Source organism: Bufo bufo, chromosome 3 (genome assembly GCF_905171765.1).
Source record: "Bufo bufo chromosome 3, aBufBuf1.1, whole genome shotgun sequence".
Taxonomy (NCBI): domain Eukaryota; kingdom Metazoa; phylum Chordata; class Amphibia; order Anura; family Bufonidae; genus Bufo; species Bufo bufo.
Genome location: NC_053391.1, coordinates 479803799 through 479827537, shown reverse-complemented (window position 1 = coordinate 479827537; position 23739 = coordinate 479803799). Strand labels below are relative to the sequence as shown.

The following is a 23739-nucleotide window of genomic DNA, read 5'->3' as shown; positions in this document are numbered from 1 at the left end:
TTAACTTTCTCCACATGATAAATGCCACTTGCTGAAGTGAGAAAACCCCTTTAAGCCTGTATTACAACCAGGCAGTTGTCGGGCCAATCATTGCTAACGAGCATTCATAGTAATACTAGTTAGCGATGATCTGGCTGTATAATACTGCTGCTAATTACCCAATGAACGAGCAAACACTTGTTCATCGGACAAGCCAAATCTTTTGACAGATTTAAAAATGATCATTTGCTGGCGGCAGATCATGGTGTCTAATCACGATCTGCTGCCGGCCAACAACTGGACAGCATGGAGACAAGTGAGGGTATAATTATCGCTCCTCTCCATGCTGTGGAGGTCGTCTCCTCTGCTAGAGTGCAGGCCATTGCCAGGAACGCTTCCTTCCCGAAAATCACCAGCAGAATCGCGTTGTGTAATACAGCCCTAGGCCTCCTTCACACGACCGTATGGCTTTTTCAGTGTTTTGCGGTCCGTTTTTCACGGATCTGTTGTTTGTTTCCGTTCCGTTTTTCCGTATGGCATATACAGTAGAAAAAAATTGGGCTGGGCATAAAATTTCCAATAAATGGTTCTGCAAAAACTGAACGGATACGGAAGACATACAGATGCATTTCCGTATGTGTTCCGTTTTTTTGGGGTTTTTTTTGTGGACCCATTGAAATGAATGGTTCCGTATACGGAACGCAAAAAACATCCCGTACACGGAAAAAAACGGTCGTGTGAAAGAGGCCTTAAGAAACCAGTCCCTGCCCTCAATGATAAAATGTGCTACATTAATTACTGTGTACCTCCAGTTATGACTGCCGCTGTACCAGCAGTTAAAATAGACTACAGGAGGCTCTGACAGAAAGAGTAGGAACTTGCTGCATCTCTCAGTGTTAGGTCTCATTCAGACAACAGTATGCTGGCTGCAAAAATGCGGATCGGAAAACAGATTTCATTCCACATTTTTGTGGACCCATAGTGGGGCCACATCCTGATTTTCAATGACAAGTATATATGTTTTATTTGTTTTGCAGAGCCGTAGAACAGAAGAAAAGGGACCCATAGGAGTGAATAGGTCTGCATCTAATCCGCAAAAAATATGGAGCCGCATATGCGGACAGCATACGGCCATCTGAATAAGCCCTTATACTGGTGATCCAGCAGTTCCAGGAAGCACTGATAACTACAGCCAGAGATTCACATCTGCAATTTAATGATTTATTATTTGCAAGTTATATATCCTAGTGAGATTAAAATGAATCCGTCAGCAACTTTTGTGGAGCTTCCCATCAGAAGTAGCATAATTATGAACTTTTATTCTGCCAGATTCTGTTCACTGTGAAGTGCCCTCTGTACTGAGCCAGCTGTATCACCCAACCAGGAGACCACTACAGCTGTCATGCAGAGTACAGGGGGATGGGCCATTAAGCAGTTCAATGCAGAAAGCGCTTCACAGTGACTCTACCTTGTGCAGTTGTCCAGTCCCATAATGATTTTTTTTGCCTAGAGTTCCCCAAACACTGCATATATTTTGCCCCATATGCCTATTTTTCAGGTCAAAAAAAACTTTCCTTCCCCTGTTCTCGGAATCCCTGCATCACCTTGTGCAGTTGTCCAGTCCCATAATGATTTTTTTTGCCTAGAGTTCCCCAAACACTGCATATATTTTGCCCCATATGCCTATTTTTCAGGTCAAAAAAAAACTTTCCTTCCCCTGTTCTCGGAATCCCTGCATCATGGCAGGATGTTGACTGGCTTACTTCCGGATTTCCTCAGCTTCCTGCTGGCCTTGCCAACCACTCGGCATACTTTTCTCTGTAAGGTTTCTTGGGGCTTGCTCTACTTGCTACACTGTTCCTTCCCTCTCCATCCCTATAATACACCTTACACCTTCAAAGGAGTCAGCACAATAAGCTGTGGTAATAAAAATATCACTTTCACAATAAAATAAATGCCATGATGCCAAAAACAGGGGAAGGAAAGTGCCCACATGAAAAACAGGTATATGTGGCAAAAATATGCCTTTTTTTATTTAATTTTTTTTATCTGCCCAGAGTACTCAAAAGTTTCACTATGGGACTTAAGAACCCCTTCTGCAGAATCTGACAAAATAAAAGTTAATATTTGCGCTACTCCTGAGAAAAGCTCCACAAAAGGCATGTTTGTATGTATACGATACGAGTACCACTGATTAAAGTGTAACTGTTTTTTTATGTTTAGGGGCAGTGATACTGACCATTTTTTTTTTAATATATAGTTTAATTACTGAAATCGTACATTTCTATTAGAAAATAGCTGTCTATGAACAGAAGCAACGCTCCCTGTCTTCTACTTACTTAACTGTGGAGACTTGTTCAACACTGACAGTGTTAAGTAAACAGAAGAAAGCATTGCTTTAAAGCCATTATTCTAATAGAAATGTACAATTTCAGTAATTTAGGTATATTACAAAAATGGTCAGTATCACGGCCCGTACACATGGAAAAATAAAATAAAAAATATAGAATTTTAGTTTCACTATAAGGACTGACATCATTACAAGAGAGAGGCTGTCAGAGGAATGCTTTTGGAACAAGAGTGGCCCTTGGTGCACTTAACTGCTCATCTGCATATGGATTAAATGTAGAATTGCAACAAACTAAAAGGGATCGTGACATTCAGTAGAGCGAGTCCTACAAAGCAGTGTGCCTACTTTAACAGTGAACTTCTTGGTGACAGACCCCCTTTATATCTTAAAATTACACATGATTGACACACAAATGTACTTACCTAAACCACTGAATGTGTGTGTGTGGCATCGATTCTAGGATGTAATCCCACCTGGAGGCCCATCTGATGTCCTTTTGCTCCTGAACAGTAGCAAAACAGTAAGAAAGTCACATGCAGCCCAGAAAAAAATGAAATAGAATAAACTTATAAACAACCAAATATACATGGTGGCGGTATTATTTTACTTCTTCTGTAAATCATGTCCACAAGATTGCAGCCAGCAGTGTGACAGCATGGCCTTAAAGAAGCACTCCCACAAAATGTATATTCTCTAAACTGTGATAAAAGTAAGCTTCTTACCAGAGATTGTGTTGTGAGTTATTCCCTCCCATCTGATCCTCAGCTGTGTCATGTGACTGACACTGAATCTCCCAATAACAGCATCTTATGTGTGGACAGGAAGTTTGTTTCTTAATGTATTCCTATGGAAGCCTCAATGTCAGTCCCATAGGAATGAATAGAGAAGTAACCGACTTCCTGTCCTGTGTCAGTTGGAGAGCAGACTTACTGGTCACATGACACAGCTAAGGCTCAGAAGGGAGGTTACTACAGTCACTGGTGAAACGATTACCTTCACTACAGTTTACATCATGTTAGTGGCGTGCCTAAAAAGGTGTTTGCCACCCGGGACAGGTCCTATACTTTAAAACATTCACAGTAGTAATGCTCTCCCTGTGACCCTCAGGGTTTATATATTAAAAAAAAAAAAAAAAAAAACAGTAACTACTCACCTTGTCCCGTTCCTGAAGATCACATCGCCTCCAGCTCTCCCCTGCAGACACAGATCGCACTGCAGCAGTGTTTAGGAGGAGCGCACAGGCAGATTCTTGGGCTACTCCTACACTTGCCAGCACAGCGATCTGTGTCTGCAGGGCTGAATGGTGAAGCAGGGAAAAGACGGGTTTCTGCTTCACCATTCAGTGCACAAGTCTGGAGGAGGAAAGGAGTGTGGGGAGCCAAACGCTCAGTAAGTAAAAGGACCGCCAGCTCCCCAGCACTCTAGAAATGAGTGCTTCCATCTGTACGGATGGAAGCACTCATTGCATTTGGCATTCCACTGAGAGCTGACACCTGTCGGAATGCCCCCCCCCCCCCCGAAACTTGGCACACCACTGCATCATGTACCTTTCTAACAGGTCAGAGAATACATTTTTTTTGTGGGAGTTCTACTTTAGAGGGGTTTTCTTGTCTACAAGCCAACCTAACCCCCAAAAGCACACACACACTTAACCTGTTTAATGTCCACAGAGAAGATCCCCTGAAACGTATCAGTTGCATGCAGTCATCCAGCCATGTGGCTCTATGTACCATCAATGAATATGGATGAAGACCGTTTAGTGAACATATGCAGATTTACACTATCGCTCAAATATTCTTCCACACTTTATATTGTGTTTTGTATTGCCATTTAAAATGTATATAAAAAAAACAGCAGAGACTGAATAAGACGTCTGCCGTGCCACGTGTACACCATGTTACCCGTGAAGATTGAGAGAAACTTTGTGGCACGTGATTAATAGGTCTCTCTCTGCTCTTTGTATATAGGCCCCGATTCAATACTGTAATACTTATCGGCATTCATATTGATATAGTTCATTATACTGACCTCGAATGAAACAGAATATGTGTATTTGATTTTAATTTCTCCAGTGTATGTATTCTTTATTTCCATTGGCGGTCCAGAACAATCGGGTTTGTCAGGGTGAGTATGCTTGAAGCTAAAGAAAGTAGAATACGGAGACAATTTATGAATGGAAAAAAAAATAAAAAATAAAATTACATACATACATACATACGTTCACACTAGCGGCAGTCTTCTCCAGCAGGCTGTTCCGGCGGGAGGTCTGGCCGCAGCACAGCAAACATGCCGAGAGGCGGCCGGAGTAAAACTAAGACATATTTTCTTGTAGAATATAGTAAATGAACCGGCACTCCGTAATTTCTTTGCAAAAAAGATTTCTTTATTTGTCACCCATATGTGACGCGCGTTTCGGCACTGACATGTGCCTTTGTCAGACAACAGGCGATGATAGCCATGGCACATGTCAGTGCCGAAACGCGCGTCACATATGGGTGACGAATAAAGAAATCTTTTTTGCAAAGAAATTACGAAGTGCCGGTTCATTTACTATATTCTGCTGGGGACCCGACCTGTTAACCGTGCACCCGGACCTAATATTTTCTTGTAGGTCTTACATTTAATTTACCAAGTCTGTTATTGGAAAATAGGGAAAAAAATATATATATATATATAAAAAATTACGCCAAGGTTTTTGGCGTTTTGACATCACAGCGTTCACTGTGCACTACAAACATGACATCCTTATTCTGCGTCTCAATACGTATAGGAGGATACTAAACTTGTATAGGGTTTTTTTGTTTTAGGAGTTTAAAAAAAAATATATAAAAAAAAATAATAATCCTTAGGGGGAAAAAAATTAAATAAAATACATTTTCTTTGTATCGCCATTTTCTGACAGCCATAACTTTTGTATACTTTCATTCACGGAGCTGTATGAGGGATTATTTTTTGCGGGGTGAACTGTAGATTTTATTGGTACCACTGTGTGGCACGTACGACTTTTTGATCACTGTTATTAAATTTAAATTTTAAGGAGGGGGGGGGGAGCAAATAGTGGGTTTTTTTCCCCCACATTACGGCATTCACCACAGAGTTAATTTTTTAAAATAATTTTAATAGTTCAGGCATTTTCAGAAGCAGTGATACCTATTTTCTTATTGTTCATGTATTTTATTATGTAAAATTGGGAAAAGGGGGCAATTTAAACTTTTAAATGTAATATTTTTAAAATAAACTTTTATACTAACTTTTTATCCCCTCAGGGGGCTACAACCTGGCATCTTTTGATCCTTTCCCATTCACCCTAATAGAGATATAATAGACTGAATGGGATTATACCACACTCGCTGCTGAGCTGTGCCTCGTGCACTACTTAGCAGGGAGCCCTCCATGGCAGGTCTGGGAAGCTTCAGAAGCGTCCAGGCTGCCATGGTAACCGATCGGAGCCCCGCAATTTCACTAGACATATGTCCCAGTTGACATGGACCAAAAAGTACAAAGATAGTCATGGGATATGTCAGAATAAGAGAGGTAGAGGATCAGTAAGGTGCGTATTACGTCTGTCACTATTTTAAAAGCATTCTAAAAATAAATATTTTTTTATTTTTATGAAAATGCCAGACCACCTCTTTAAAGTAGAAACAGTAGAAACAGACAATTCTGTACTTTAACTTTTAAGCCAGCATTGGCTGGTAAATTAACTTGTTCGTGTACGTGTAATCCTTCAGATTTCCAAAAATATGATTATGTAATAACTAAGGAAGCAATTATTGTACTGTCCAGAAAAAGAATGTAACATATGTGAATACAGTTAGAAGAAACCTCCAATAAATTCAATTATCACATGGCACTGAGAAAACGGGAGATACTGAACCACCAGAGGATTCTCTACAAACCAAGCATTTCTCTTACCTTCTGGGTTCTAGCTTAGCAGCTACCAATCTTGATCCTTGCCCTTCATTCTCTACAACATGGTAATACATAGTTATGTCCACATGATTGAAGATGTAGAACGTATCCTTCTCGTGAAATTCGGACTGTGAATAAAATAGTACTTTTATTGCAAACAATTAACTATATACTAGCATAAACATGGGTAAATATTACAGTGCTTTTATTTTACAATACTCAACATACAATAGACTTGAGTGTAACTTGATCCATACTCAAAGCCAAAAGTGCCAATCTGCAGTGAATGTGACTGACTGGAAGATCCAGCAAACAAACATGTACCATTTCATTTTTCTGGTACATAGGCAGACTGCTGTCCTCACTATAGAAAGTGGTTTACAGCTTCCAGCAACTAGTACTTAGAAGTAAGGGAAGAAATCAGGCTTCGACAACTTAAGTATCTGTCAGCATGATCAACTCATACTGCCTGGTAGGATTGATCATGCTAATTAAAACAATACATTTCTTTTGTCTGTATGTTGACTCGCTGCAGACATATCCCTGTTTTAATTTATATGCAAAAGAGCAAGTTTGAGCACCAATGGGCTGTCCTGAGCCATTGGAGCATCACTTTTGTAACATCTCTGTGCTCTGCACACTCCCAACTCCCCTTTGATTGACAGGGCTAAACCCCCTCAACTAGTCCTGTATTCTTGCACCTGCGCCGCGACAGCTTAGTGACTTGGCGCTTGCGCACAGGACTTGATGCTGCTTCGTGGGGCCCAGGAAGCAGCAGCAGGTGCATTATGCAACGGCAAGTTGCCCCAAGGCCTTGGCACTTGTGCAGTAGGTCTGATGTGCTCGGGATGCAGCAACAGATCCATTGCGCAAGCACAGAGTTGCCTCTAGGCCCCAACACTTGCAAAGAAAGTCTGGTAAGCACAGGAAGGAGCAGTAGATCCACTGCATAAGTACATAATCCCTATGCCAACTCCGCACAGACAGGAGAATTCATGGCTAGATGAGAGTTCTAGCCCCGTCACAAGTGGGGTGGGAGTGGGCAGTGCACAGGGGTGTTACAAAAGTGTTGACCAAGGGCTCTGGCCAGCCCCTTGGTGCTTGAACTTGCTCATTTGCACATAAATAAAAACAGGGATCTCTGCTGCAATTCAACATACAGACAAAAGAAAGGTAATATTTTCAACATAATGATCAACCCTACTGTCTGGTTTAATAGGGTTGATCATGCTGACAGAGGCACTTTTTAAGCTATGGAAGCAATACATACGTTGATCACACACGCATCCTTAGGATGCCCCTCCTCTGTTATGTAGCAGCCAATAGGAAATCCAGGATTGCAAAATTTCTTTTTGTCTTCTACCTCGTAACACCATGTTACCGGCATGTTGTCAACGATCCTGAAATTATAAAGGATTAAAAGCAATGTAAAACAAAGCTTGTAGGCGTGACTATACGGTCACACTAAACCATACGATTGTAATGCTGGATGGTGTGCTTAAAAGAGTTGTCTAGGGTTTTACTATGGATGGCCTATCCTCATGATAGTCCATCAATCGTGGGTGCTCCGCTTCCCGCTTATTAGCTCGAGCCAGAAGTCAGCACCGCAACTACTCTGATCCATCCATTGTGCAGTAGACAGGGCTGGTTAGTGCAGCACTACTTCACTTTAATATGAGCAGCTCTGTCCACTACACGGCCGATCCTCCCCTGCCAATCAAATACTGATGGCCTAACTTTAGGGTAGGCCATCAGTAGTAAAATCCTGGACAACCCCATGAAATCATTACTCCCATGTCAGACACCTATGGAATCAGCAAAGTGGGCTGTGCTATAAAGTTTCTGTAAATCCCATTCACTTCTATGAGAGTTACGAAAACTACAGAGCACAGGCCGCTCTGCTGTGAAAGCGCAGCCACCACAAACCCTTTAGAGAGGACTGTACCAGCTCTCATGACAACATCCTTTTACTAAACAATTCTACACTTCAAGAAATAAAGAAATCTGGAGACTCTTGTTAGAGTCCTGCTTTGTGCAGTTCCTCTGTTACTCCTCCTAGAAGTTTTGTGATTCCATTAAAAACCGGGTGTTACCATCAGACTGGTCAGAGAGACTAGAGAAATATTAGCACAGTCAATTATTACTAAGTTTCTAAAAGAAATAACAGAGGAATGGCACATTGCACCGAATGAGTCCTGTGAAAAGACGTTCCAGAATGGGAAATACTATTCACTAAAACAGATGTCAGGAGAGGGGACTGATCATGTTTAAAGGTGTTGCTTTGCACCGAGTAGTAATATAGTATCACATTCCACCATTCAAATGTCTTGGGGGTAGTAAGCAATCTCTATTTTGCCCCCTAGTGCAGGGTAGCTACCTAAGGCCTCTTTCACATGTGCGTCATGTTTTTGGGCCGGACAAGATGCGGGTGCGTCGCCGGAAAATGCACGATTTTTCCGCGCATGTGCAAAACATTTTAATGAGTTTTGCACACGTGTGAGAAAAATCGGCATGTTTGGTACCCCGGACCCGAACGTCTTCACAGAAGTTCGGGTTTGGGTTAGGGGTTGTGTAGATTGCTATTATTTTCCCTTTATAACCATGTTATAAGTGAAAATAATAGCATTCTTAATACAGAATGCTTAGTACAATAGGTCTGGAGGGGTTAAAAAATAAAATAAAAAATAATTAAACTCACCTTAATCCACTTGTTCGCGCAGCCCGGCTTCTCTTCTTTCTTCAGGACCTGGGTAAAGGACCTTTGATGACATCACTGCGCTCATGTCATGGTCCATCACATGATCCATCACCATGATCATGTGACGGACCATGTGATTAGCGCAGTGGCGTCACCACAGGTTCTTTTCCTGTGCACAGCAACGATAAAGACAGAAGAGAAGCCGGGCTGCGCGAACAAGTGGATGAGAAGAGTTAAATTTTTAACCCCTCCAGCCCTATTGTACTATGCATTCTGTATTAAGAATGCTATTATTTTCCCTTATAAGGAGTCTCCTAGCAACCGTGCGTGAAAATCGCACCGCATCCGCACTTGCTTGCGGATGCTTGCGATTTTCACGCAGCCCCATTCATTTCTATGGGGCCTGCGTTGTGTGGAAACCGCACAAAGAGGAGTATGCTGCGATTTTCATGCAACGCACAAGTGATGCGTGAAAATCACCGCTCATGTGAACAGCCCCATAGAAATGAATGGGTCCGGATTCAGTGCGGGTGCAATGCGTTCACCTCACGCATCGCACCCGCGCGGAAATCTCGCCCGTCTGAAAGAGGCCTAATTTTTTAATGACTCTCCTTTTTACAGGCCTTTCAAGATAACTAAGGATACCAGCCAAACAAAGAGCATTCTGCAATTGGAAAAGGAGACCCACCTGCAGACAGCCGTTTGAGTTTTTGCCTCTCCTCGGTACAGGGCAGGGTGTGAGGTTTGTCATAGGTCTAGGGGTGTTGTTTGACTCTTTTACACGAATATGGATTGGCTCAGGGTGTGTAAACTCGCACCAGTGAAACTCGCACCATTTTGCAAGCAAGTTCAGCCAGTTTTGTCTGCGATTACGTTCAGTTTTTTTCCCGCGCAGGTGCAATCAGTTTTGAACCGTTTTGCACGCGTGTGGGAAAACAAAAAGCAAAAAAAAATGAAGACTTACAAACATCAGTGAATAACACACTGCATCCAGACGCAATGCGTTTTTTACTGAAGGCCCATTCACTTCTATGGGACCATGGCTGCGTGAAAAACGCAGATTTAGGCTACGTGCACACGACCAAAAGAAAAAAAACACGGATGCCACGATCCATGTTTGTTTTTTCACAGATCCAATGTAACAATGCCTAAGGTTACTTTCACACCAGCATTTTTTTCGGCACCGAGTTCCGTCCTAGGGGCTCTTTACCGGAAAAGAACTGATCAGTTATATCCCCATGCATTCTGAACGGAGAGGATTCTGTTCAGGATGCATCAGGATGTCTTCAGTTCAGTCTTCTTGCCTTTTCAGGACGGAGATAATACCGCAGCATGCTACAGTTTTCTCTCCGGCCAAAAAGACTGAACACTTGACGGATCCGGCATTAATTTACATTGCAGTGTATTAGTGCCGGATCAGACGTTAAGGGCTGTTTCACACGAGCGGATGCCGTGCGTGACATCCGCTGCGTGAATGACAGCCAAGACCCGATGCAGACTGCAGAGGCACGGAGCATTAACATGACTGATAATGCTCCGTGCCTCTCTGTGATCTCTTTACTACGAAATCACAGTGACAACTTTATCTCACTGTGATTTCGTAGTAAAGAGATCACAGAGAGGCACGGAGCATTATCAGTCATGTTAATGCTCCGTGCTTCTGCAGTCTGCATCGGGTCTTGGCTGTCATTCACGGAGCGGATGTCATGCACGGCATCCGCTCGTGTGAAACAGCCCTAAGTGTTCCGTCAAAACGGATTCGGCTTTCCGGTCTGCGCATGTGCAGTCCAAAGCAAAAAAAAATTTTTTATACCGATTCATTTTTCCGTATGACACTGGAGAGACTGATTCGGCATTTCAATGCATTTGTCCGACGGATCCGCATCCGTCTGACAAATGCCATCAGTTTGCATACGTTTTGCCGGATCCGACGACGGAATTGCCTGCCATAATCCTCTGCCGCAAGTGTGGAAGTACCCCAAAACGGACAAGAATAGGATGTTCTAATTTTTTTGCGGGGCTACGGAACGGACATACTGAAGTAGACAGCACACTGTGTGCAGTCCGCATTTTTTTAGTGGACCCATTGAAATGAATGGGTCCGCAACCTAGCCACAAAAAATGTAAAAAAAAAAAAAAAGCTCATGTACACAGACCCATTGAAATTAATAGGTCAGGATTCAGTGCGGGTGCTGAGCATTCACTTCACGCATCGCACCCGCGCGGAAAACTAGCTCGCGTAAATGGGGCCTTAAAATGGTTGCCCGGGATTTTAATATTGATGGCCTATACTCAGGATCGGTCCTACACCCCGCACCCACACAGATCAGTTGTTACCATGTAGCTCTGAAACTACGCAGCTCCGTCCAATGTGTTGTTGAAGGGGCTGAATGGGAACAGTTCTGCATTTACCAGCTCCTTTCACAACATGCAATGGACGCTGCTACGTAGTTCTGGTATTGGAGTGCAATACGTGAAAACCCAGCCAATCTGAAATTGATGGCCTATCCTTGGATTCTGAACAACCCCTTGAAAACTCTTGTTTTGTTGTTAGGCCTGGGAAAAGGTCAGGACCACAGGGTAACTACCTCCATTACTCCAGTAGGTGGCACTCCAGAGATGGGTTTCTCTTTAAAGGGAACCTGTCACCGGGATTTTGTGTATAGAGCTGATGACATGGGTTACTAGATGGCCGCTAGCACATCCGCAATACCCAGTCCCTATAGCTCTGTGTGCTTTTATTGTGTAAAAAAACGAATTTTATACATATGCAAATTAACCTGAGATGAGTCCTGTATGTGAGAGGAGTCAGGGACAGGACTCCTCTCTGGTTAATTTGCATATGTATCAAATCGTTTTTCACACCATAAAAGCACACAGAGCTATGGGGACTGGGTATTGCGGATGTGCTAGCGGCCATCTAGCAACCCATGTCCTCAGCTCTATAGACAAAATCCCGGTGACAGGTTTCCTTTAAAGTAATCTGCATAACCATTCAAGTGTTCTTGGAGACAACCCCTTCCCCAGAAATCAGCAGGACATCCGCTGTAATGAGAAGCGTGTTCACTACACGACTAACAGCAAGGGACAGAGGATACCCCTTTATTTTTTAGGCCTAAATTAACTCCCCCCCCCCCCCCCCCCCCCCTTTACAGCTCGCAAACCCCAATGAATAAAGAAAAGCCATCAGAAAGTTGATAAAGTGCACTCACCAGTGGTGCTGATAGTTGAGGAGCATGCTCTTCTTTAAGAACTCCAGCTTCTGCTTACTCTGAGTATCTGTGGTGGTGTACGTTTTGGTACATACTTCCTCACATTTTTTGCTTTCCTTAAATTTAAACTGCAAATGAACAGAATAATATTTTAAGTTTTAAAAGAAGCAAGCCGACTTCTGCAATCACATAGCCAACTAAAGAAAAATGTTCCGCCTCTTCAACCAAATATAGTCCGTCTACCATCTTGTCTTCTAGGTTCTCTCTGCGACATTGAACAAATAGCTGCCTATTTCTTGCATGGGGTCCTCCGGTGTCCCCCTCAAATGACAGATGTCAGGGGAGATAAGGTTTGGCATCTAAAGTTCAACTGCCCAATCCTTTCTCTGGAAGATAAACCTCTGCCAGGGGAGCCTGGCAGCTGCTTTCTTCCCGCTCAGGGCACGTGCATGGTCAGCCGAGCATGCATGTATATGGAGGGGGTCAGCCGAACCTATGTGTACAGCAAGCTTAACTGTCTCACATAAAGCCTTGAAGCCTCAGAGGGAAACAGAAAGGAGGTGCACTTTCCTTCAGGGGTGTGGCGTGAATGGTTGCCTCGGGTGAAAAACTGCAAGGGGGCACCCAGCAGCCAGGGCTGTTACACATCCTGCCATCGCCATTCAGTGAGCTGCCTGCCACAGGGTCAATGACATTCACTCAGCCTCAGGCCTTCACCAGCCATCTGGGTGTGCAAAGACGGGTCATAGGCTGCGCCGCCTCCAAGCAGAAACCATACTGCGTGCCAGTCCAGAGCAGAGCAAAAGCAGTAACTGTGCAGAACAGTCTCTGAGCACTGAGGCAATGACACAGTGCGGCAAGGTTTTTTTTTTTTACATGATAAGCATCAGCGGGGCTGGCAGGGCGCCAACAAAGGAATTATGACTGGGTTAATAATGGAGGATTATTATTGTGGGGGCTTAAAGAGGACGGGTCATGTTTTTTTTTCTCCCGGGTACCTGGAGAGTACCTCCACTGATGCTGCAGGAATGTTTATTTTTTTTTTTAAACACCCCCAGGTTGCACTGCTGTGATCCCCCGAAGCTTTGGCGCCATATATGTTAATTCAGAGCATGGAGGAGGAGATATCTGCTTTTCTTAGTGGGCGTCTCCTTCTCATGAGATTTTGTAGGGACTATTTGTATAATACACTCAAGGAACACGCTGCCTGGGATAAACCTTATTGGAGATCAGTGCATGCTCTTATCTCCTATCTGGACTACGGCAACATCGTCCTCAGTAGCCTCCCATTGAGCACTATTGCAGTCTTCCGATCCATCCTCAATTCTGCTGCCCGGTTAATCCACCTCTACCCTGTTTTACCTTCTGCCAATCCCTTCACTGGCTCCCCACTGCCCAGCGAATTCAGTTAAAGATACAAACAACTATATATAAGGCTGTCCACAACTTGTCCCCTTCTTACATCTCTAACCTGCTTTCCAGATGCATCCGCACCCGTAATCTCCGATCCTCAAAAAACCTTCTTTGTTCTCCTGTTGTCTACAAGATGTGCATCCCCCATACGCTCTCCCCCAACATCCAAACCTTCAAGAGTAACCTGAAAACCCACCTCTTCAGGAATGCCTACCACCTGTAATAAGCATGCTGCCCCCGCACAGCCAGATGAGCAGCCTTTACCCTCACCTACTGCGTTCTTCCCCCTTCCCTTGTAGATTGTAAGCTCTTGTGGGCAGGGCCTCTCCCCTCTGTACCAGTCTCATACTAAGTTCATGCTCGTTGTACTAGATTATGTATGCCTACCCCCCTTAGATGTACAGAGCCATAGAATTAAAGGGGTTCTGCAGTTCTTTTAAACTGACGATCTATCCTCTGGATAGGTCATCAGCATATGATCGGTGGGGGTCCGACACCCGGGACACCCGCCGATCAGCTGTTTCAGTGGGCAGCTGCGCTCCGGGAGTGCCACGGCCTTCTCTTGGCCCAGTGACATCACAACTAGTATCACTGGCCTGGGTGGGGCCAAGCTCTGTTCACTTGAATGGAGCTCAGCCGCACCCAGGCCAATAATACTAGTCGTGACGTCACTGGGCCTGCGGTAAACGGCAAGAAGGCCGCGCCGCTGCCTTCTCCAACAGATGATCGGCGGGGATATTGATGATCAATTTAGAGGATAGATCATCAGTTTAGAAGAACTGCAGAACCCCTTTAATGAGGCTTTCAAATAAATGATAAAATATAATGCAGAGAGCAAATGACAAACCACTTTCCAATCAGTCTGACTGAAAGAGTATCATTAGCCAGGGCTTCAATAGCGTCCTGGCTGCCATGGCAACCGATCGGAGCCCCAGAATTACATTGCTGGGGCTCCGATCAGAAGCTGCCACTGCCACCAATGAGGAGGGGAGACCTGTGGCCACTGCCACCAATGATTATAATACTGGGGGGGGGGGGGGTTTGAGCGCACTGTGCCACCAATGATAATTAACCCTTAATACAGGAGGCGGGTACTGGCAGCAGATCAGCGGCAGTTAACCCCTCCGGTGTGGTTAACTGCCGCTGATCGCAGCTCCCTGTCAGAGGCAGGGTGTCGGCTATGCGATTCTGCTGCCAGCACCTGCCTCCTGTATTAAAAAGTTAAAGACGACCTTATAAGGGTTCGGACTTTGTTAAGTATTAGGCTACATAGAGCGGCGCCCAGAGATGTCCCAGCACTTACTATTATTCCTGGGCCCCGCCCCGTTCGCCCGCTGTGCCCCATTACTGTCTCCTGCTCCATATGCTAATTACTATCGAAGCAATAGGGAGGAGACATCAGCTTCTCTCCTGGGCATTCCTTCTCCCTGAGCTGCGATTGGACAGCGCTACAGCCAGGGAGAAGGAACGCCCACTAGAGAAGCTGATGTCTCCTCTTCTTCGCTCCGATAGTAGTAATTAGCATATGGAGCAGGAGACAGTTATGGGGCACAGCGGACGAACGGAGCTGCGCCCAGGAATAATAGTAAGTGCAGGGACATCTCCGGGCGCCGCTCTATGTAGCTCTCCGCTGTGATTGGACCACGCTACAGCCAGGGAGAAGGAGACGCCCATTGAGAAACCCTGGTTTCTCCTCCTCCTCCCTGTACCGATGATATTCATTACCATACCAGGCGGGCAAAGTGAACGGGGGCACAGTAGGGGAACGGAGCACCGGACAGACACACTAGTAAGCGATATTACATCCATGAATTATGCCTTACACAACCCCCTACTTACCGTATTTCATAATGTCTGGACCCATGAAAGGTCCTCTTTAATGGGAAAAACAGAACGCTTTCTTTCTGACAATTGTCTGCTCTTCAGTGAAGGAAGAGTGATCTCCTCCACAGTATGCCGTATGAAGGAGTCTGCAATTTTGCGGAACGGGTGTGGACCAATTCATTTTAATGGGGCCGCAAAATATACACACGTGTGCTGCCCGCATCTGTGGTTCCGTTCTGCGGCCCCGCAAAAAAAAAAAAAAAAAAAGTCCTATTATTGTCCAACGCATTTTCTATTATAGCTGCGGCCATGTGCAGTCCGCAAATTGCGGAACGTACAAGGCCGGAATCCTTGTTTTGCGGATCCACAAAACACAACGGTCGTGTGAATGCACCCTTAGGTGATGAATGATCCTAACACCCGATGAACGAGTGTAATCGGCGGCATCTTTACACCCGATGAGCATTCCTACAAATGCTTGTTAGAGATGATCTGCACAATGTTTGGGCAGAGTAAAGGGGCCTTAACCACTTCCCATCTGGGCCCTTTGCCCCCTTCCTGACCAGGCCAAATTTTGCAAAACTGACATAGCTCACTTTATGTGGTAATAACTTTGGAACGCCTTTATTTATCCAAGTCATTCAGAGATTGTTTTCTCGTGACACATTGTACTTCATGATAGTCATAAATTTGAGTCAAAATATTTCACCTTTATTCATGAAAAAAATCCCAAATTTACCCAAAAATTTGCAAAATTCGCAATTTTCTAAATATCAATTTCTCTGCTTTTAAAACAGAAAGTGATACCTCATAAAATATTTATTATTTAACATTCCCCATATGTCTACTTTATGTTGGCATCATTTTGGAAATGTCATTTTATTTTTTTAGGACGTTAGAAGGCTTAGAAGTTTAGAAGCAATTCTTCAAATTTTTAAGAAAATTGCCAAAACCCACTTTATAAGGACCAGTTCAGGTCTGAAGTCACTTTGTGGGGCCTACATAGTGGATACCCCCATAAATAACCCCATTGTAGAAACTACACCCTTCAAGGTATTCAAAACCGATTTTACAAACTTTGTTAACCCTTTAGGCGTTCCACAAGAATTAAAGGAAAATGGAGATCAAATTTTTAAATTTTCACTTTTTTGGCAGATTTTCCATTTTAATCAATTTTTTTCTTTAACACATCGATGGTTAACAGCCAAACAAAACTCAATATTTATTACCCAGATTCTGCGGTTTACAGAAACACCCCACATGTGGTCATAAACTGCTGTATGGGCCCACGGCAGGGCGCAGAAGGAAAGGAACTCCACATGGTTTTTAGATGCCATGTCCCATTTGAAGCCCCCTGATGCACCCTTACAGTAGAAACTCCCAAGAAGTGACCCCATTTAGGAAACTAGGGGATAAGGTGGCAGTTTTATTAGTACTATTTTTGGGTACATATGATTTTTTGATCCTTCATTATAACACTTAATGGGGCAAGGTGACCAAAAAATTGGTTGTTTTAGCACAGTTTCTATTTATTTATTTTTACAGCGTTCACCTGAGGGGTTCAGTCAAGTGACATTTTTATAGAGCAGATTGTTACGGACGTGGCGATACCTAATATGTATACTTTTTCTCATTTATTAAAGTTTTACACAATAATAGCATTTTTGAAACCAAAAAATTATGTTTTAATGTGTCCATGTTCTGAGAGCTATAGTTTTTTTATTTTTTGAGAGATTTTCTTATGTAGGGGCTCATTTTTTGAGGGATGAGGTGACTGTTTTATTGGTACCATTTTGTGGGACATACACGTTTTTGATCACTTGGTGTTGCACCTTTTGTGATGCAAGGTGACAAAAATTGCTTGTTTTGCCAAAGTTTTTTTTTTTTTTTTTTTTTTTTTTTTTTACGGTGTTCACCCGAGGGGTTAGGTCATGTGATATTTTTATAGAGCTGGTTTTTACGGACGCGGCAATACTAAATATGTCTATTTTATTTTATTTTTTCTATTTTAAATTTTTTTTTTATTCCTTACTTGGGATTTTTTTTTTTTTTTTTTACATGTGAAACTTTTTTTTATTTTATTTTACACTTTTCGTCCCCCATAAGGTCATACAAGACCTCTGGGGGACATTTACTTCACTTTTTATTTTTTTTTACACTGTTGATTTCTCCTGTAACTGGGGCTGACATAGTAGCCCCAGTTACAGGACAAATGCACCCCTAGAGAGGCTGTACAGCAGCAATCCTGCGCTGTACAGCCTCACAGCAGGGCTGATCGAGGTCTCTGAGAGACCTCACACAGCCCCTGCACTCTCCGGTCACGGCGGTCACATGACCGCCGGGCCGGAACAGGAAGCGCACAGCGCTTCCTGCTCTGCAGACACAGCGCTCGGTGAGCGCTGTGTCTGCAGCGATCGTGAAGGCAGGGACACCTGGGCACTGTCCCTGCCTTGTCTTAGGGTTGCCCTGCTGTCACTGACAGCGGGCAACCCGATCAGCAGCTGCACGATTAGCATGCAGCTGCTATTTCTGACAGGACGTTTTAAAACGTGCTGTCAGAAATAGACGTCCACCCATAGGACGTTTATATCCTATGGGCGGACGTGAGGCGGTTAAAGGGCTTCTGTCACCCCACTAAAGTGATTTTTTTTTTTGGGGCTAGTTAAATTAGTTATATAGCGATATATGAAAATATAATTGTGTTACTTACATTGATCCAGCAGTTTATTCAAAAAACTAAGTTTTATCATATGCAAATTCGGTCTCTACCAGCAAGTAGGGCGTCTACTTGCTGGTAGCTGCTGCAGAAATCCGCCCCCTCGTCGTGTTGATTGACAGGGCCAGCCGGGATCTCCTCCTCCGGCCAGCCCTGTCGGCATTTCAAAAATCGCGCGCCTGTGTTGATTCGGCGCAGGCGCTCTGAGATGAGGAGGCTTGTCTCCTCAGAACTCCCTCAGTGCGCCTGCGCCGATGACATCACAGAAATAGAAGACGTCATCGGCGCAGGCGCACTGAGGGAGTTCTGAGGAGACGAGCCTCCTCATCTCAGAGCGCCTGCGCCGAATCAACACAGGCGCGCGATTTTTGAAATGCCGACAGGGCTGGCCGGAGGAGGAGATCCCGGCTGGCCCTGTCAATCAACACGACAAGGGGGCGGATTTCTGCAGCAGCTACCAGCAAGTAGCCGCCCTACTTGCTGGTAGAGACCGAATTTGCATATGATAAAACTTAGTTTTTTGAATAAACTGCTGGATCAATGTAAGTAACACAATTATATTTTCATATATCGCTATATAACTAAATTTAACTAGCCCCAAAAAAAAAAAAATCACTTTAGTGGGGTGACAGAAGCCCTTTAAGACTCTAATAACGCCACTGGGAAGTACATTTACATTATAAAACCATAGCCTCCTATACTGCATATTTAACTAGAAAACTAAAACTTATGTTTTCTTTTAGCACAAATTTACATTTAAAAGAAATTTGGTCAAACATACTGAAATATATACCAACCCTGTACGGAGACTGTTCAATTCTTTCACCAAACAACACTTGACCCAGATTTTCAGATGGCCTTTTTTCCTTTTCTACTTGACAAAAATCAAACCTTAAAAATAAAAAAAATAAAAATAAAAATAAATGTTACTGAGAAACAATTACATTTTTATAAAAATAAAAATCCAAAATGTCGTGTGTTGCCTGCTTTAAACATTCCTTTTCCATCCCTGCTGTACTTGTGTTTATTTTATCTTGCAGTGCCTCCAAAAGGTGATAGGAAGTACTGCACAATCCAGTTGATAAATTTGCTTAAGGCCTCAACACACGCCAGTTACCGGTCGTGGCCCATATTCGCCGTGTGTTCCCCTCATCAAGTGAACGGGTCCGCAATCTGGAGCTGCTTCTGTCCGCGCCCCCACACCGCCCAAAAAAATAAAAAAAATAGAACTTTATCAATTTTTTTACGGTGCGCACGGATCACGGCTGCCGCATGAATGGGGCCCGTGCATTGGGGACCGCAAATGGCGGTTCCTAATGCACTGAACAGTCGCACAACAGCCGTGTGCAAGAGGCCTATAAAGAGGCCCTTTACTGGTCCTAACATAACAATATTGATACCTGGCAGTTTAGGGCAGCATCAGTAGATGTCCCTGCGCTAGTTTTATTTTCAGATCGGCTGCTCTGTTGGGGCTCTGTGCCCCTCGTTCACTTTTACCGCCCTGTATGCTAATTAGTAGCATCCGTACGGTGAGGAGGAGACGGTTAACGGCCGGTGTCCGTGTTTTGCGGACCGCAAAACACTTGCGGACTTGTGAATGGACTCTTTTTTGAGAATTAACGCACATTGTGATTTAACAGTCGTAATTATTTTGGTATTTCAACTATTAAAACAATTTGTGACTTTCCATGAGAGCCATAGGGCTTTTTTTAAATTTAAAATTCTATTTAGAAAAAAAATGGACACCAATGTAAATTACAAAAATGAGATCCCCATTTTGTGTCAGTTGTTTTGATATACCAGGCTTTGTACAAGGCTGACCAGGGTCTGCTAAGATCCTGCAGCTCAGCTCTGCACCTGAGACACTTGGCAATGGCATGATTGCTGGTCCACTAGAGGAAGGAAGGAGAAGGCAGAAGCGGTAATAAACCGCATCAATCTTCCTTGGGCCACTGGCTGTCACTGACAGTGGGAAACCCAACCTACTCCTGCTAGAGTGCTGGAACAGGACCATGAATCCAGTACTATGTGGCACTCTGGTCAAAAACACAGCTAAATAGCACAATCAGCTCTGCTTCTACCTGGCAGGACGTGGGTCGCAAACTGTGGCTCTGCAGGCTGCAGCCAGCTCATGGGCCAGCGGTTGTGCACCCCTGCAATAGATGGTTGGCCGCTCAAAACCAGCGACTTTGAGATGTCATAAACATTAGCGATTAGCATAAAGTGCAATTCTCTAATGCATAGCAATAACATTCGAGAGGGGAGGAAAGTATAATGAACTTCCCACTGTAGACCAACATCAGGATATAGATTATGGGGGAAGATTTATCAAAACTCTGCAAATGATACCTAATTTAGTGCCCACACTAATTGGTTGCCCATAACAACCAATCCAATAGATTTTTTTCATCTTCCAAAAGTTGCGATGAGAAATTAACCTTTTCCTTTACACCTGTTTTGATAAATCTCCTAGTGTACATACCATAGGTTTTAAAAGGGTTATCCCGTAATTAATATTGATCACCTATCCTCAGGACCCCTGGGACCCCCGCTGATCAGCTGTTAGAAGACGCCAACGCAGCAGCCTCTTCCTAGGCCATGCAACGTCACCGTAAATCAGTCACATGGCCTAGTTGAAGTGAATGGGGCTGAGCTGCAATACCAAGCACAGCCACTGTACAATGTACGGCGCTGTGTTTAGAGATGCCAGCTGTACTCAACAGAGCTCTGGTGAGCGTTGCAGCTCTCTGAAAGAGCTGAGGATAGGTCCTCATTATCCATTACTGGATAATCCCTTTAAGGCCTCATGCACACGACCGTGCCGTTTTTTGCAGTCCGCAAAAACCGGAAGCCGCCCGTGTGCCTTCCGCAACTTGCGAATGGAACTGGCGACAGTCAATATAATGCCTATTCTTGGCCGCAAAGCGCGGACAACACTGAGTGCTGTCCGCATCTTTTGCGGCCCCATTGAAGTGAATGGGTCGGCATCCGTGCTGCTAAAACGGCGGCTCAGATGCGGACCCAAACAACGGTCGTGTGCATGAGGCCTAAGACGGAGCCGAGAACAGACATAACAGATTGCCCTAAATGTAATATAGTTTGACGACAAGTTCTAAGATGACATGTAGGTAATTTAAAGGGGCTCCAATACCCAGCGGTTACCTGCAGCCACAGTTCCAGTAAACAGGGTAGGGAGTCAGAAGACCACAGCGCTGCACACTACGTAATGGCCGTTCTCAGTACTGCAGCTCTGCTCCCACTGACTTCATGATTATTATTTTAATATTATTATCATATTGACTAATGACTGAAAGCCAGAAGTAAATTAGAAAGACACATTAACCAAGAAATAAAGAATTTCATAAATTCTAGTTAAATAATACCCATGCGACCTATAATCATTTAGGACAATTCAGCGATACTTACGCAGCATATTCATAAGGTAGCACCGATTCTACAGAGTCAAGTCTGTTCACGAACATCTCAATATCAGACTGCAAGAAATAAGAAAATACAATTAGTATGCAATTTATACAAGAAAAAGGTGTTGAAAGAATGTACAACTTAGGCTACTTTCACACTCCGATCCATCATGGATATGCAAAAACGGATCGGTTACAATAATACAACCGCATGCATCCGTCATGAACGGATCCGTTTGTATTATCTGTAACATAGCCAAGATGGATCCGTCATGAACACCATTGAAAGTCAATGGGAGACGGATCAGTTTTCTATTGTGCCAGACAAAACGGATCCGTCCCCATTGACTTACATTGTGTGCCAGTACGGATCCGTTTGGCTCAGTTATGTTAAGCAGACAGCGTTTTGGTGTCCGCCTCCAGAGCGGAATGGAGACTGATCGGAGGCAAACTGATGCATTCTGAGCGGATCCTTTTCCATTCAGAATGCATTAGGGAAAAACTGATCCGTTTTGGACCGCTTGTGAGAGCCCTGAACGGATGTCACGAACGGAAAGCCAAAACGCCAGTGTGAAAGTAGCTTAAGAAAACACTTGAACTAGACTTTAAGTCTGCCATCGTGTAATAGCACCCTAAGGGCAGTGTCACAAATGGCTTTTTGTGGTGGAAGTTTTTGATGCATTTTTTGAGCCAAAGCCAGAAGTGGAAGCAGCAGGAAGAAGTCCCTTCCTTATATTTCTCTCTTCCACTCCACTTCTGACTTTGGCTCAAAAGACTGCATCAGAAACGGTCACAAAAAGCTGTGTGACACCAGCCTAAGGCCTCCTGCACACACATTGCGGACTGCATTTGCGGATCCGCAATACACGGGCACCGTTCCGTGTGCATTCCGCATCTCAGATGCAGACCCATTCACTTCAATGGGTCCACAAATCCAGAGATGTAAAAGTTAAGCACGGAACAGAACCACTACGGAGTGCTTCCGAGGGGTTTCGTCCCGCACTTCCGTTCCGCAAAAAGATACAACATGTCCTATCTTTTGTGGAACGGGCGGATCGGACCCATTTAAGTGAATGGGTCCGCGATCCGCTGCCCCGCGGTCAGTGTTTGTGAAGCACGGCCACAGGGCGCACAGGTATGTGTGCAAGAGGCCTTAAGAAACTTATTTTTAATATGCTAAACTATCACAGATGCATGGAACAACATTTCCCAACATCCTTCAACCTGTCTCAGATTGCCATGCAGCCACTCCCTTAGGCCTCTTGCACACAAACGTTTTTTTCCCCCCCGTTTCTGTTCTGTTTGGTCCCGCATACAGACCGCATTCACTTCAATGGGTCCACAAAAACAACGGAAGGTACTCCGTATGCATTCTGTTTAAAGATAAAACAAGTCCCATTATTGCCCGCAAATCACGTTCCGTGGCTCCATTCAAGTCAATGGTTCCGCCAAAAAAAAAAAAAATCCATATCCGTTCCGTTTGAGGAATTATCTATTGAATATTTTATGCCCAGCCCAATTTTTTTAATGTACTTACTGTTTAAACATTATTGTATGCTTCCGTTTCCATTTGCGATCCGCAAAAATTAGATCACAAACGGAAACCAAATAGAAAAACAGAACGGAAACACTACTAAAACAAAAACCCGGATCAGTTAAAAACGGACCGCAAAATACTAAAAAAGCCATACGGTCGTGTGCAAGAGGCCTTAGGTTAATTTCATAGAAGCTTATTGAGTGCAGGGAAAACCATTTCGGGGCACATTTACAAAGACTGGCATTTCCATGCTGGCAGCTTAGCCTTATTTTATCATGGGTGTCAGTCATCAAAAATTAGGCTCATCTTAAGAAGCCATGCGCCTGGCAGAAAGTCAGTAAAAAGGCGTATTGGTGGTCACTAAGGCGTTGAGGGGGAATAAGTGCAGATTGATAGGAGAAAACTTGCATTTTTTTTTTAGCACAAGGCTGCAACATAAAATGTAAAAAAAAAAAAAAAAGGAAAGGGTATTCAGATTTCCAAATACACTGTAAATGTAACAGCAACTTTATACATTTTCAAGAAAATTTCCAAATCCTATTTTATTAGGGACCAAATAAGTTCTGAAGAGGCTTTGAGATGCCTATATATTAAAACCTTTATAAATGACCCATTTTAAAAACTGCATCTCTCAAAGTATTTAGGAAGTGTCTTAACACTTAAAGGGCTTCTGTCA

At 43.8% G+C, this 23739-nt stretch overlaps 1 protein-coding gene across 1 annotated transcript in view; it reads right to left on the bottom strand.

The window, feature by feature from the left end:
* Nucleotides 1-23739, bottom strand: part of TM9SF2 (transmembrane 9 superfamily member 2) — a 49800-nt gene that overhangs the window by 16861 nt on the left and 9200 nt on the right. The window contains exons 2-8 of the mRNA XM_040425255.1: nucleotides 21531-21598; nucleotides 18902-18995; nucleotides 12152-12279; nucleotides 7512-7641; nucleotides 6245-6369; nucleotides 4358-4469; nucleotides 2752-2831 (exon numbers count right to left, since the gene is read on the bottom strand). Coding sequence (XP_040281189.1) covers nucleotides 2752-2831; nucleotides 4358-4469; nucleotides 6245-6369; nucleotides 7512-7641; nucleotides 12152-12279; nucleotides 18902-18995; nucleotides 21531-21598 — 737 coding nt within the window. The remainder of the gene's footprint in view (nucleotides 1-2751; nucleotides 2832-4357; nucleotides 4470-6244; nucleotides 6370-7511; nucleotides 7642-12151; nucleotides 12280-18901; nucleotides 18996-21530; nucleotides 21599-23739) is intronic.